The sequence below is a fragment of the Abrus precatorius genome, unplaced genomic scaffold (genome assembly GCF_003935025.1).
Source record: "Abrus precatorius isolate BTA unplaced genomic scaffold, Abrus_2018 Scaffold11, whole genome shotgun sequence".
Classification (NCBI taxonomy): Eukaryota; Viridiplantae; Streptophyta; class Magnoliopsida; order Fabales; family Fabaceae; genus Abrus; species Abrus precatorius.
Window position 1 is genome coordinate 21,552,540 of NW_020874303.1, and position 15,681 is coordinate 21,568,220.

Consider the following 15,681-nt stretch of genomic DNA (forward strand, 5'->3'; position numbering starts at 1 on the left):
TTTACAACAGATCTATAATTCATTCATATATGCTTAGGCAGCACAGCGGCACAAACTATGACCCTGAGTATGCTACGCATATAAAATAAATGAAGTATAAACTTCACAGCCATGCTCTCGAAATACTATGCTACAATTATTTACTAGAGTAGCATTGCAGATGAATCAAATTTATTGTCTAGTTCTCAACTTTTCCATGGTCTACTATAATTTTATTCCTGGTTGTCTTAACATTAGAAAGACAGATAAACGACAACCAGGCCTTAACCTATTACATAGGATTAGTTATATGAATCATATGATTGCCATAATGTTCTATTGTGAATCATGTTCATAGACAAACCATTGAGTTCTAAATTCTTTTCTTCATGGTTGTTCCGGTAGTTTTTTGGGCCTCCTTCAATCTCTAGTGATAGTACTACCCTCCATCTGATCTATGATCCTAATTCAGTTCCACTAGTTTTCACCAAACAGCCCATGCAGCATATATCGTGACACTGGCTTTTGGAGTTGCTTAGTAAGCACACGTCCATGACCAAGGTAAAAAAGATTGGGGCTCACAATTGGCCTTTGATATATTCCTATAGTTATATGAAAATCTGTAGGGACCCTTCTTTTATGTTCTCAAGCTAGTTGCAACCTTGACTGGTCGAATATAGGCAGTGTGTACCTTCTCTACGGCCTTTCACAATACCTTTCTTGGCACCCTATTGTATGCCTTTTCCAAATTAAAGAACACCTATGGTTAGGAGTTCAGTTTTTTAGTTGGAATAGAATAGGCTAGTCTGGAGAGTAAGGTATCTCGAATTACCTCAGGTTATTGGAATCTTGTAACAATTCTTCCTATTCCTAATCTGTACCACCTTGGTGTAGCATTGGGAATTAGGTTCAGTAATAAAGAAACATTCTTTCATATTCAGTTTAACATTTGGTTCTATCACGATATCACTCTCCATCAATCAATGTGACAAGTATGTTGAACCCATATACACCCTACTCACATATCTCTGACAGAGTCCACAACCACAAGGCTATGCACTGAATCTCCACGAGCTCCAAGGATGAGAAATCAAGCAATCTGATAAATGAAGTACAAGATTGTCAAAATATTGGTAATAAGAAACTCACAACCCCAAGAACTAAACAGCCATTCTTCTCTGATACCACTGAGGTTTTAACAATTGCAAATGAAATATATAACAAACATGCAATGAGGGGCTCAAGATTCATCATTTAATCAAATATTGTGGCAAAAAAAAAGCAAATGGAAAAAAATGCATGGTAGAGAGATCATGGAAAAAAATGGAAGCAGGGAGAAAGGCAGGATTGGCAGGGAAGGAAACAGCATAGGGTTGGTGTTGTTGACTCCAACCGACTGTCGCCTGTACAAACATTGAAAGTATGCAGTCTTCTAGCATAATTGCTAAGGAATTCACAGTCCAGACAACCACACATGCCCTGCTTGCTGTATGCAGTAGAACAAGAACAGCAAGTTTAGCGGTCACAGATTCCCTCAATGTTCATCAATCTGCCAGGGTTTTTCATTGTTAAAAGGTTTTCCATTTAAATGCTAAAATCCAAGAACTCAAGTACTCATCAATTTGACAACTAGTCAGATTGCAGAATGACCAAGGAGCTAAGAGTTAATGCATGGCAAGTTTTTAAAATCAACCAGCAACAGTGACAATGACACAGTACATTCATGCCTACACACACATTTATATATATTGTTATTTTACCCAATTTCTCTGACACAAGAAATACACATTTTCTAGGCATTTATAGAGTGAAAGATAACATAAGATAATAAAAAAAAAGGAACTGACTACTGACCTTGTTTCACATTTACTAGACCTCTTGCAATCATTTCTTGCCGAAGATTCTCTGCTTTATCGGTCTCATTTCTTTCAAGGAGAGCACCAATAATTGTTTCAAAAGTTACGGCATCTGGGGGGCAATCATTGTCATCCATTTTTGAAAGCAAGGCTATAGCTTCATCAAAAGAGCCATCTTTACAAAGTGCATTGATCATAATGGTATATGTTTGGACATTTGGACAACAGCCATGTATCAAAAGATGTTGAAGAGCTTTTTCTGCAATCTTTAATTTTTCACCTTTGCAGGCATCGTACATGTAAAAGTCAGACCAAATTCTTTGGACAATTTGTTGAAATAATGAGATTGCCTCGTCAAAATGTTGGGTTTTGAAAAAAGCATCTAACAAAATATTGCAAGTGACTACATCAGGGGGTTGACCTCTCTCATGCATTTCATCAATAAGCTCCTGGACATGTGATATTCTCCCTAATTTGCATAAGCCATCAATAAGAGAATTATAAGTAGCAATGGAAGGTACTAAATTTTTACGAGGTATCTCTTCAAAAAGAATCATGGCTTCATCTACCATGTCAATGTTGCAGTAACCATTAATCAAGACATTATAATTTAAGACATCAGGCTCCAAGCCTCTTTTGACCATCTTGTTGAGTAATTCTTTTGCCTCACTAACATTATCGCTTAAACAATACCCTTCCATCAACGCACTATAAGTAACAACATCAGGTTTATCCCCCCTTTTCATCATCGTAGCAAACAAACCTAGAGCTTCTATAATCCTTCGTTCTTTACATAACGCATTTAACAAAATATTGCAAGTGACTACATCAGGGGGTTGACCTCTCTCATGCATTTCATCAATAAGCTCCTGCACATGTGATATTCTCCCTAATTTGCATAAGCCATCAATAAGAGAATTATAAGTAGCAATGGAAGGTACTAAATTTTTACGAAGTATCTCTTCAAAAAGAATCATGGCTTCATCTATCATGTCAATCTTGCAATAACCATTAATCAAGACATTATAATTTAAGACATCAGGCTCCAAGCCTCTTTTGACCATCTTGTTGAGTAATTCTTTTGCCTCACTAACATTATCGCTTAAACAATACCCTTCCATCAACGCATTGTAAGTAACAACATTAGGTTTATCCCCCCTTTTCATCATCGTAGCAAAGAAACCTTGAGCTTCTATAATCCTTCCTTCTTTACATAACGCTTCAACCAATATACTAAAGGTATAAACATCAGGATTAATGTTTTGCCACGCCATCATAGTCAGCAATCGAGTTGCCTCATGCCATTGACCCACACTACAACAACCACAGATCAGAGAATTGTAGGTGACAACATCAACCAAAATTCCCCTGGCAGTGATCTGAGAAAACAAACCAAGCGCAACAGCAACAAGTCTATCTTTACAAAGACCATCAAGAACCGTACTATACATCACTAGATTAGGCCTAACCAAATCTTTCTCCATCTTATGTAGCAACTGAAGTGCAGCCCTTGTTTGTCCACTTTTACACAACCCATTAATCAAAATCCCATATGTAAACTCATCCAAAAGATACCCTTTTTCCATTAGTTCATGATTAAAGGTGAGAGCTTTAGAGATCATACCATTGATACATAAACCATTGATAAGAGTATTGAAAGTTACCATATTGGGTTGATAACCCATCTTGAGAATAGTTCCCAAAAGAGAAAAGGCAAAAGAAACGTGACCCTTATGGCAATAACAATTGATCAAGATGCTTAAGGTAGCAATGGAAGGGGTGATTCCTCTAAAGTGAAGTAGCCTAAAGAGTGAAATAGCAGTGGGAAAGTGTCCCATTTTGACAATGGCTCCCAAAACCTTGTCAAATTCAAAAATGGGTGGGGGAGGGCGCGCGCGAACCATGCGATTGAAGGAAGCAACGGCGTCATCTACATTATCAAAATTTGGGGGAAATCGGCGTTGCAAAAAACCAAAGAGCCTCACGTGTGGAGAAAAAGGGAAAGAAATGAGTATGAGAAAACGAGGGAATTTTGGGATGACATACCTTCCATTCAGCATCCTATCAATACAATGCACAGTGATTTTTAAAAAATGCTTTTGGGTTTGGATGTTTGTTCACTCTGCAAACCAACAACCCTCTGCCGCTGCGGAACCCTGCCGTCAGCCGCTATTCTTCCGGCGGAATGTTCCGAATACTATCAAGTTTTTCATTTTTCTTTCTCCTTTACCTTTTTCCTTGTGCACCCTTCGCAATTCCCTTCAATTTGGAAAAGGATGATAATAATAAAGTGCTTATATAAATTTTCATAAATTAGAATTTCTTTATAAATTTTATTAAATAAACTCAAAAAATATTATAAAATCATAAGTCATTTTTACAAATTTAAATGATTTTTTAAATGTCACCGTAATCTTAATTTTTTTTTGCAAGTTAAATTAATTAAACTAAGTTTTAATTTAACTTTCAAATTAATTATTTATATTACATATTACTTACTTATGATTTAATACATTCTCATCTTGTTCTCCTAATGTTATTAATTTTTACACGTTGCTATCTTAAAAGGATGTGTTTGAATATATAATTTATGTATGCATTTATTTAATAAACTTTTATTATTTGAGTTACGATATAAATTTGATTATAAATTTATTAAAATAAATTAAAAAAATCATTTTAATAAGCATATAAAATTTATTGAAATAAAATAAAAAGGCTTATAATATTGATATAAATTTGCGTAAGCTTTTCTAAACATATCTTAAATAAACACATGCTATGAATACTTGGGAGAGTTTCATTCTAATTAGGACGACAGCTCATCCTTGTTGCCAACTCGACAGCTTTGGAGTTACAAAAAATGTATACAGCGGACCCAGGCAACTTGATTAATGGAACTAAATCTACGTGACATCACACGAATAGAAAATAAAATCCAAGAGGTTACAAGTCTAGATTATGTTATAATCATGCTATGTCATCTAGTAAGTGGTTCCAATCCATTATATAATTGAATAAATATTTATTCATACTTGTATATACCAAAATACTTGTATATACAAATAAAAAATGATTTTTTTTCTACAAATTCAAGAGATAATAACTCGACACTGCACGCAGCATCTTTGGCTATTAATGCTAAGGTCACAACAGAGAACTCACAACCAAGCCTCTTCCACTCCCTCATCGACTTCAGGCTCATTCCGTGAACATATCTGTTGCTACACTGTACATGCAAAATACTGCTACTAAATCCCTACGAAAAATTTTCATCATTGTCAATACAAATAGCAGGGCATTGCTCCTCTCATGGAGTTCCTCGTTCCAAAGCAAAGTTTCACGATGTCAAAGAGTCGTAATTCATCGAAATAGGAAGACTCGATCACGTATTTTTCTAGTCATGGCGTGGTACCGGCATTCCTACATGTCCACAGCGGGAGCTTGATGTATTGATGGCCTCCTAAAAGCTGCGGTGATCGACAAGTAAAGAGTTATCACAACACAATCATACTCCACCAGTGTTATTAATGTTCTCCAATGAGATCACGGCACCAGATCTTCCCTCATTTGATGGACCAGAATGTGATATTAGAATATAAATCACCCAGAAATGAAGGCAAACAAGATATATCAAAGCCCATACTTTTGCCGTTGAGTTTCTTTTCAAAAAAAGTGCACCAGTCACAAAAATATAATCTAATTGTTGAAGCAATGATCCCAGCTGTCTCTTGCCAGAATGAATTCTGGCTTTTAGCATAGGCTTCAACTTTGAATTTGAGAGCTCCCACAATCCTGATTCTATGTCACTTGATGAGGAGGCAGGATTCATATTTGTTGCACCCGATGGCATATTCTCATCCAGCAGCCTTGATACAGCCTGCTGAAATGATTATGAACATTGAAAATCAAGTATATCATGATTCCAACAATTAGTATGATGGGCTCAGAAGAAAGCATACCTCAATTCTGAATATAAGACTTGCCTTCTCAGAAGAGAGTGATTCAACCTGTTGACAAGCAGAATAAATTGTTTGAATATAGGTAGGGGTCAGAAACTAGGAAGTCCCAATTCTTTCACCCCCCCCCCCCCCCCAAAAAAAAAAAAACCCAACCCTGTATTTGAATGAATTTTGGAAAAAACTTTGTTTGCATTCTTAAACTGATGAATTCTGAAAATCAGATCCAGTAAATTTGTTGCTTGTTTTGGTTTGACTGCACAAGAGGATGTTTTAACAAACTGCTAATGAGTTTAGTCAACTGTTGAACTGATCAGACTGGCTGGTTCAGTCTGAATTTAAAACCCTGATCCATAAGCATACACATTAAAGCCAACTGGATGTATGAAAGACACACCTTGGCTTGTTTCTGTATTAAATGATCAGTCATTTGATGAAGCCTTCGTTTGAGCTCAATTTCAATTTCTGTTGGCTCTTCAATCTCTTTCTTTGACATTTCAATGTCAGCTTCAAGCTTCCTTGACTATAATGTACACATCAAATAATTTCACAGAAAAAGTAAATCACATTAACTTGACATGCCCAATGCAAGACTTAAATCAAAATAGAGTTAAGCAAGCACCAGTGATGCAGGTATAGAGAAGTTTTTAATTTAATTATGATATCAAGACATTTTTATATTTTAAAATCAAATTTGAATGGAAACTGACTTAAAAATTTGCAATTAATTTAAAATTAATAATTTCAAATCGTTCCTTAAAACTAGGAAATATGTCCAAGAGTTTGGCCAAGGTAATTGATTTTAAATAAATAAAATGATTTCTGCCCACTTTCAATTATTTAAGTAAAACATTTCAATTTTTGAAAAAGTAAAAATGGACACCAAATGGGTAAAATAGTATTACATAACTGGAGGCATAGTCGAGTAAATTTTAAAAGCAAGAAAAAGGACATAGACAATGCAAAAATTCCACAACTTGGAATACAATATCATGGAGAAATTGGAATATATAAATCACAAGTATAATTAATTAGGAAACTTGTTTTGATTCTTCCGGTACTTCCTTTCTATAAAACATAATTTGACAAGAAAAATCCCTATTTAATTAATATAAAGAAAGAAAGAGACACCAAACTTCTAGATAGAAAACTCTAGGCATTACTAAAAATCACGATTCATGAAATGCATGGCATCTGTAACATCGTAGCTCTTCAAGGGAAAAGATGCAAATATATATCAGTACAATAATTTAAACTTTAAAACCTTACCTTTTCCTGCAATTGTACAACTTTATCATTAATTAAGGAGTGCTCTGCCTCAAGGATTTCTCGTTCAAACTCAACACCTTTTGAAGCTAGCTACAACATCAGCATAGATAAACAGATGTTAATTTTGGAGTATAGAACTCAATTGAGATTTAAGTCTAGCTTCCTTGTAAACTGCATCAGTTAGATGTAGATAAAGCTGTTCATGCAGCCGTGACTTTCTGTTAGCTGTCACAGGATGTGACAGTCATAACAGAATACTTGTTACCTTTCTGTTAATAGATCTGAGTAGTCAGCTGCCTATATGTAGTTGTTTGCCATGAACACTTTGTAATTTTTCATAGAATTATGTATTCATTTTACACTGAATAATATTTTCTGTTTTCTCTCTACCTTTCTCTCTCTTCTTTCTAAATCTTCAATAGTGAAGAATATCCAACTAAAAGACAGTGACCATAGAAGTTTAAAAGGGGAGTATAAAATAAAACAGAATGAAGATACCAGATACTCCCTCTTAAAATCTCCCACTCAAGAAAAAAAAAAAAAAAAAACAAAAATATTTGTATACCAGTTTTAGCAAATAATAATATAACTTACTTGATGTTGTGAAGGTCCAGTTTGATGAGGATTCTTCATGCTCCTTCTGAGTTCTACAAAAGGTAAAAGGATCAACCTATTAACTGATTAGCTCATTTCAACATAATTACTTACAACTATTCCTGGTCACTAAATATAACCCAATTGCAACATTACATAATAATTTAATTTTCAATGATGAATGAAAATCATAGCTATCATTGGCCAGGAAATGCAGAAATAAAGCCAGTACTGCTACATATTCTTCATCAGAGATATTATCGGGAAAGAGAAAGGGACATCTTGGTTGACAAGGTTTCTGAAATCCCTACAGCAGCTTAGCACCATTTTGCTCCAAAATCAAACCTAAAATGTCCTTTGATCACGTACTGACCACCTATTCTCTCCAAAACATTTTATAGCTTTAAATCATGAATATTCACCAGTCTCTTTGTAATTGAGTATACCCAAATTAATCATTAATTCACTATGTATATGCTGTTCAACGAGATTGAAATTTATCCCACTAGTCTTTTGCCATTTTTTTAAAAATATTCATAGATTAATCTTTAAGGTTTTTGTATAAACCTAGGTAGTCAATGAGTCCCGTGTAAAGACATTATTATCTGTTGGAATGAAATAATGTATCTAACAGTGAGTCAACAACTTTGCGAAGGAGTAGTACCTTCATGAACCAACTCTTTTGATGCAATTTGCTGTTTGAGTTCTGCTACTTGTTTAACCTGTTCAAAAACATATTAGAGTTAACACACAATAACTTAGTAGTCTTTTTGTCCAGATACGAGGATGACCCAAGGATGAAGGAAGCATGGAAATTGGAGCAAAGAATGTGATTTGGTTAATTCAATTTTCACACAAGGGAAGGGACTCATTCTAATTGTTCCAAAAAGCTACACTTGTAATCACAACATCTTTATGAAATTGATGGGTCAATTCACTTTAGTTTTTCAATTCAGTTCAAGCACTATTTGGAGATTTTTCTAGATACTGTTGGAGTCAATAACCAAGACATTGGCCCTTATTAGCTACATTATGATGTTAGAATGGTCATATTAATTATCTTATCAATTATGTTGTTGCTAATTTTAGGAAATCATAAATTGCCACAAAATTAGGACTAAGTCCAAATCCTTGAGATACGTAACAGCAACTGGCAGGCAAGTTTATTTTCCTATAGATCATGTGAAGTGGAGGGAAGTCATCTAAGCATCTAAACATACCTCTACTTCAAGATTCCACTGCACAGCTGCGAGGGATCTTGCAAGTTCAGCATTGACAGTCTGCAATCAGTACAGAATTATCAACAAGTTTATCTAGATATATTTGCAGAACCTAAACATAATAAATTATTTACAGAAAGGGGTAGAAAGTTATACAATCATATATTTAGTATAAACAAATGTCTTGAATAAGTTAAATCAACAAACCTCCAGTTTAGCTAAGCGTGCAAGAACTTCCATTCTAGTATTATTATGTTTCTGCTTTTCTAACTCAACAGCTTCCATTGTTTCCATCATAGTGCTCTGAAGCTGTGAAGCCTGAAGGAAGGAACAAAGAGGATCAGATAAATAATCAACAGATCACTAACATTAAGTTCCATCCAGAACAGTCATCTATCCAAAAGTTAACTTTGAAGCAATTTCAGATCATTAGAAGAAACTCCTATACTATCGTAGCATTAGGTCAAAGGGTTAGAACAAAACGGAACATATTTAAATACAAAACAGAACCGGACATTAGATTATAAATAGTGGTATATTTGATTCCACTAAAAGGGTGAAACCAAGAGGAAGAACTCAGAAAATAAACATTTCATTCTGCTATGTCAGCATGATAAATACTACCTATAGAACTTGAAAAGACATCTTATTTTTCCCACCAAATCATGAAGAACATCAAGCAGGAAGAAATATTCCAAAAATTTGTCCAACATTATCCATATCCTACACTAGACATCATGTTGACCATAACCAGCACACCACAGCAGTGAAAAAAGTGAACATAAAAGATCAGTTCTAATAATTGTCATGATGCTACCTCTTGTGCTTGTTGTTTAGCTCGTTCCTCAAGTATTTTCTCTAGACTTTGTTTCTCCCCCTCTAATTTGGCAACCATATTCTCCCTTTCCTTGATAGCGTTTATTGCTTTAGCTGCTGCTTTCTCAGCCAGAATCCTTTCCCTCCTCTTTCTCCTTTCCTCCCTCTCACGTTCACTTTCAGAATCAGATGTTGAACCAGAATCAGTATCTGAAACAGAACTTCCATCACTTGCAATGGAAGAACCCCTTGTCAAATTTTCAGATGTTGAATTTCCAGAGACTGAATTAAGCTCATCCTTCCCTTTTATTGCACCTCTCAATTGACTGCCTACAACATCAACTGAAATCTTAGCTTCTTGCACCTTATCAACCCCCAATGCTGGCATCGTTTCTGCAGCCAAAGTTTTTTCACCTTCCTGCGAGGATTCTGGTGGAGAAACGTCCCTATAATTAAAACGTTGCTCATTTACTTCATCTTCCCTTTCGTTCACAAGCTTCTCAGAACTGTTCTTACCAGCATCCTCTAGTCCTTTAACCAATTTACCGTCAGTCCCTGATTCTACAGTCAAATTCCTCTCTGTGGAACCAGAAGAGGTAGATTTCTTCCCATCATTACTGGTTTTCCCACTCAATTTAACTTCTTTGACAGAGCCTGACCTCTGCAACGACCTCGGACCATTGTTACCACTTTTAGAATTCCTCTTTACATCCGAAACCAATAACCCCGAAGCCAAACCCTTTTGTTTCCTGCTATTTTTGCTTAAACTACGAGCTGCAGGCACCCCGTTACCATGATTTCCCCCAGAAGCGGAAGCTATAGATTGATTAGGTGAACTAAGGAGTTCAGTCCAATCTTCATCTGTGAGGGTAGGGCTAGATTTGGGAGATAATTTAGGTGCAGTTGCAGTAGCTTTAAGCACACTAAAACTGGGATCACTGCGCAATTTTCCCTGATAATCATTGTTCTCCGAGGGTTTCCTCTTCAATTGATCTTTCAGAGACACACCGCTTCCAGATTTCACAGGAGCATCAATGCTGGGTTCCTCGGACCGAAGCCTCTCGTTCTTGCGAAGCGATTCAGCTGCTTGCTGATCGATCTGAACCGTCCGTTACGCAATTGCCAGGGAAAAAAACAAATAGCATCCATAAATTACATAGAGAACTAAAAATATAAATATAATCATGCCGTAAATTAAAATTAACGATGATAATTACAATTTACAGCTCCTATGGTTAGGGATCCAGAAAAACCGAAAATGAATTCAACAATGGGAAAAAAAATGGGAAGCATTTTTATAGTTGGACTTGCCTGGTGGAGAATGTTCTCTGCGGCTTTGAGTTTGGAGGAGATCCAATTCGCCATGGCTTTCAGAAGATGAGATGTGGCGTGAAAAGATTATCACAGAGCCACAATTAGCGCGTGTATTGCAAAACGCAGCGTTTTAAGGAAGTTATGCGCGTGCATAAAAGAAGATAGAAGAAGACGTTGATGATGATTTTAGAGACAGATCCATGATAGTGAAGAAGAAGAAGAAGAATGGCATTAAAGCTTTTAGGACTTGGGAAGAAGATCGAGAGTAAAAGTTAGAGTGACACACGGGTCGTGAAACGTGTCTCTTGGGCCAATCAATGTTGAGTGGATCACACTGCTTCGCTTTGGGTCCCACTCGCCGTTACCCAATGATTTTGCCCTGACAACTACCCAACTACCTAACAGGCTTCAACGCCTTTTGAGCCCAGTGGGTTGTGATGTCCAATACAAGCCCATGGGCTTGCACAAAATTTTGTTGCTATATATGGTCTTCCATATGTAAAAACATTAATTTTATATACTTAAATTCAGTATTAAAATTTGAGATTAAAAAAATTAATTTATATATATTCTTTAATAAAAATTGCCCCTTTTTTACCTGAAATGATGTTTCTTCTACAAATTGAAGAGTTCTCGTGTAAATGCTGGCGAAGCATAAAGGCCAAATTTGATTTCCAGATTTCCTCCATTTCTTATTATAAAATGGGTGTCAATTTAATCATTATAAAATTATAATTAAATTGATTCAATACAAATGCAAGTCACATCTTTTCTTGATTTGGAGAGGAGCATGATCCCATTTTCCTAAAATCTTATGCCCCAAAAAAGCGTCTTAAAATACGATTTATTTGATCAAAAACTAATTTGAATTTCAAAGGTGTATTATTGTAATCTAACAACTGGGTGTCCTTGCATAATCCAATAAATGGGTTTCGAAATGTTTCTTAATGTAGCAAAATTAGTAATACTAATCATCTACCTGCAAAGAGTTTATATAATCTATGTATAATATTAAAATCAACATTTACATTCTACCAGTGAGTCATCACTTGTATTGTTTAAAAATTAACTCCATCGTCACCATGTAACAAATAAAATAAGGGGAGAAAAAAATAAGTAAAGTGGAGAAAATTGGAAGAATCGATCACTCAAAGATTCTCACAAAATCCCAAATTTTCCCCCACAAAAGCTCCCATATTCAACAGCAAGTACTAGGTTGTTTAGTCGCAGTAACTTCATCAGTAATATGGATCTCTTTGCCACTCAAAACATTGATGGGTTTCTCATCCATTTTGGCTTCCAAATTTTTCTGGCTTGTCATGTCATAAATCTTTTTGATCATTTGTAGGAACACTTCCTCAACGTTCAGATTCTTCAAAGCAGAGGTTTCCATGAAACACAATCCTTCTGTTTCTGCAAACCCTTTTCCTTCTTCTTTCTCAACTTCCCTTGATTGACCCAGATCACATTTGTTTCCCACTAGAATAACCACCATGTCTTGCCCTCCAAACTCTCTAAGCTCCAGTAACCATTTGCTTACATTCTCATAACTTGATCTCATGGTTATGTCATACACTAGCAATGCCCCTAAGGCTCCTCGGTAGTATGAACTTGTGATAGCTCTAAACCTGCCACAAAATTTCTTTTAGAGTGAACATATAAGATCAAGAGGATCAAACTATAAATTAGGAGTTCTTACCTTTACATAACACAAAATTATAGGTATATTCACTTTTAGAACAATACTTTCCCATTAAAAAAAGGGTAATGTAATTATATTTTTTTAGGATATATATATATATATTTCTTTACTTACCACATAAGAGTCCTTGCATGCCTATTAAACTTCAAACGAGAGTTTTTTGAGAGATTTCTTTACTTAAAATATCTTAAACAAATTTAGAACAAGATTTTCTAACTTAGATACATCTGATATATTGTTCACACACTAATGTGGGACTTAAATTTAAATATGTATATACTATTTGTATACATTCCCATGCATGATTTTGCTCTGTATCGGGGGTTTGCTGAACTGTCACATGGGCTTTTTTTCTTTTCCACACACGAATTTGTATGTATCCCCTAAGCCCACATAAAAGTTATAGTTTAGGTGAAAAACACTTCACGTAAATGAGTAATGCACATCTATATCTCCTTGAAGTGCCTAAGAATTGTTATATGATTAGAAATAAGAAAATGTTTGGTTATGTGGTTGGCCACCAAAACCTTCATCACCTCACATGCATTTCTCCACCCGACTCATTGATTGTCAATTTGCTTTTATGCTCTTTCTCTCAATCACTTTCATATTTTCTTTCTCTAACATAAGCTGAACAAGTCCACGTCCCGGACCCGCCTCGCCTAATAGTTACGCTATTTAGATTGCATTGCATCATGGAAACAAATGTAGAAGAAAAAAGAAAAGAAAAGAAAAGAAAACTTGGTTTCTACACTTACCCAACCGAGAGTGACCCTTTTTGAACTCATTTTCCATTCACATCATTAAAATCAATAAATGGAACATAGTACAGTAACATATTCATTATGAAAATGCAAGGAAAATAAAACTATAAAGGAAAAAGGGTAATAAAAAATAAAGAAATTGGAAATTGTGCGCATGGAACCCAAAGGCAAAAAATCGTGAAATTCTTTTAATGGGATGGCAAACAAAAGGACTTCACGTGAGAGACAATGTCATTATTCAAATTTCAAATCTATTGAAATTTCCCTTTAAATTGGAAAGAAAGAAAAAGTTACATGAAGCACCCATGGAAAAGGAGGAAATTACGGCGAGGTTCCAATAAAGCACTAACCTTAGAAGGAAGACAATGCTTGGATTTGTAATGAGATACTCTGCATTCATTTTCGTGAACAAGTTTTATGTATCAAAACCACAAATCCAAATCCGAGCATGGAATTCAATTCATGATAATCCTAGTGTCTTCAGGGTCCCACTAAATGAATTCTAGTTATACTTTTCCATTTTCTTATCCCCACGTAATTAAACTAGCACTCAATTTGTAATTAGCAGTCATGACTTTTTTTAATCCTCAAATTCAATAGATCATCACGGATGAACAGTGCATTAGAAAAATGCTAAAATAGTTTCCCTCCCCTTTATGTGTTTTTCTTTACTTTAGTCAATAAACAAGCGCAAACCCCAGAACTAAGCTTGCTTACTTAACACAACTACAGCTTGAAGTGGGACAACATGTTTGCATGCGCAGAGTAGATAATAAGGGAAGAAAACCAAAAACTGACTAGTCTAATATGAGTCAAATTTGTTGAATTCATATTAAAATCTTCTAGACTGAGAAAAGTAACAAACACCGTGGACACCCACTTTGAAATTGAATCCCCAGATAGAAAAGCCTTAATCTTTCATTAAAACATGAGAACAAAGACACTTCAAGAGAAATAATCAGGTAGGAAATAGGACAAGTCCTATGGTGGCATGATCTCATCTACCATGCAACTGAATTCTGATCTGAAACTCAAAAAAAAAAAAAAATTAACGTTGCTACGGGTTAATGAATTTCGCGCATCCTTGAAACAAAACGGGTATGATCAAAACATTAAAATAAATAAATTTAAAAACAATGATCACACATAGACTAACAAAACAAAGGAACAAACAAGAGAAAACGAATAAATAAATAAAGTTGAAAGTGATGACCAATTAAAGGGAAAAAAGAGACTCATTCATTGGAAGTGATGTAAAAAGAAACAAAGAGGAATAACGAGTTACCAACCTTTCTTGGCCGGCAGTGTCCCATATCTGAGCTTTGATGAGTTTGTCTCCAACCTTGATGTTGCGGTAAGCGAATTCCACTCCTATGGTGGGTTTGGAATCCAAGCGAAATTCATCTTTTGCAAACCTTGAGAGTAGATTTGATTTCCCAACTCCAGAGTCTCCAATCAGTACAGCCTTGAAGAGATAATCACACTCTTCATCAAATGCATCAGCCATAAATATGAGCTTTCTCTGTTAATCTCCACCTTCACCTCTAAGGCCTTTTTCCTAATACCCAAGGAGAATAAATTCAAAGGGAACAAAACTAATGCGGAAATGAAAAATCTTAACGATAAAGAAATGCTGATCATAAGCTATACGGTGAAGGAAGAAAGGTAAAATAGGATGTGCAAGGTCATGATCATATTTATACAGTGTTAGAATTTATTATATTAAAACAAAGGGGGCACCATATGGTATTAACTTTGGAGGGTGTTGAGTAATTACATGTGAAACCATAGAAAAAGACATGATGGACAATCCTTGATGTTGTCTAGACCTGTGGATGTAATTAACCGACTGGAAGAGCCAACCATGGTTTTGCCTCCATCTTCAAAGAAGGTCCAATGGCATTGTTCCACCTGTCCCTTTCCAATTTTTCAATTGAAAAGTTGGCATTTTCATGCTTATGTGGCCTTCCATGATTGGCAAACACTACTTTGTGCACATCACTCAACAGATTGGTTATCAAATGACATTGTTTACATCATAATCATCTCATCTCATCTCAGGGTGGTTAAAAAATTGTACAAGGGTAATGATTCCGAATTATATGTATCTCATCTTTGGGAAAAAAGAGTTTTACTAGTGATCATAATTGTTTGAGGTTAGTTGCTGCTGTAATCATCAAATTGATGAAAGTGGGTTTGGCAAAAAAA

General features: G+C 35.3%; 3 protein-coding genes across 4 annotated transcripts; all 3 read right to left on the minus strand.

Annotated features, from left to right (window-relative positions):
• Nucleotides 1-159: 159 nt before the first annotated feature.
• On the minus strand, nucleotides 160-4,103 carry LOC113856229 (putative pentatricopeptide repeat-containing protein At1g12700, mitochondrial). Its single transcript, XM_027487963.1, has 2 exons — nucleotides 1,834-4,103; nucleotides 160-1,078 (listed from the first exon to the last, which is right to left on the minus strand). The coding sequence occupies exons 1-2, from the start codon at nucleotides 3,893-3,895 to the stop codon at nucleotides 1,032-1,034; spliced, it is 2,109 nt and encodes a 702-aa protein (XP_027343764.1). The 5' UTR covers nucleotides 3,896-4,103; the 3' UTR covers nucleotides 160-1,031.
• A 513-nt stretch (nucleotides 4,104-4,616) lies between these two features.
• On the minus strand, nucleotides 4,617-11,286 carry LOC113853757 (golgin candidate 2). 2 transcript variants are annotated; one of them, XM_027484351.1, is made up of 10 exons: nucleotides 11,005-11,286; nucleotides 9,695-10,792; nucleotides 9,085-9,195; nucleotides 8,878-8,937; nucleotides 8,322-8,379; nucleotides 7,658-7,710; nucleotides 7,064-7,153; nucleotides 6,192-6,317; nucleotides 5,798-5,845; nucleotides 4,617-5,715 (listed from the first exon to the last, which is right to left on the minus strand). In XM_027484351.1, the coding sequence occupies exons 1-10, from the start codon at nucleotides 11,056-11,058 to the stop codon at nucleotides 5,344-5,346; spliced, it is 2,070 nt and encodes a 689-aa protein (XP_027340152.1). In that variant the 5' UTR covers nucleotides 11,059-11,286; the 3' UTR covers nucleotides 4,617-5,343. The 2 variants fall into 2 exon arrangements, with proteins under 2 accessions (XP_027340152.1, XP_027340151.1); XM_027484350.1 differs by having other exon boundaries at nucleotides 4,771-5,718.
• A 700-nt stretch (nucleotides 11,287-11,986) lies between these two features.
• LOC113853993 (ras-related protein RABA6b-like) lies at nucleotides 11,987-15,162 on the minus strand. Its single transcript, XM_027484764.1, has 2 exons — nucleotides 14,763-15,162; nucleotides 11,987-12,635 (listed from the first exon to the last, which is right to left on the minus strand). Exons 1-2 carry the CDS (start codon nucleotides 14,978-14,980, stop codon nucleotides 12,206-12,208), a joined length of 648 nt encoding a protein of 215 aa, XP_027340565.1. The 5' UTR covers nucleotides 14,981-15,162; the 3' UTR covers nucleotides 11,987-12,205.
• Nucleotides 15,163-15,681: the final 519 nt, after the last annotated feature.

Bases quoted from the DNA above. Each gene is read 5' to 3' on its own strand.
- LOC113856229 (XM_027487963.1), bottom strand. From the start codon at position 3,895: ATGCTGAATGGAAGGTATGTCATCCCAAAATTCCCTCGTTTTCTCATA. The intron at 1,079-1,833 runs GTCAGTAGTCAG...TTCATTTATCAG, and splicing joins TCTAGTAAATGTGAAACAAG to ATTGCTTGATTTCTCATCCT.
- LOC113853757 (XM_027484350.1), bottom strand. From the start codon at position 11,058: ATGGCGAATTGGATCTCCTCCAAACTCAAAGCCGCAGAGAACATTCTC. The intron at 7,154-7,657 runs GTAAGTTATATT...CTGATGTTGTAG, and splicing joins CTGGACCTTCACAACATCAA to CTAGCTTCAAAAGGTGTTGA. The intron at 5,719-5,797 runs GTATGCTTTCTT...TAATCATTTCAG, and splicing joins GTCTTATATTCAGAATTGAG to CAGGCTGTATCAAGGCTGCT.
- LOC113853993 (XM_027484764.1), bottom strand. From the start codon at position 14,980: ATGGCTGATGCATTTGATGAAGAGTGTGATTATCTCTTCAAGGCTGTA. The intron at 12,636-14,762 runs GTTGGTAACTCG...ATTTTGTGGCAG, and splicing joins GACACTGCCGGCCAAGAAAG to GTTTAGAGCTATCACAAGTT.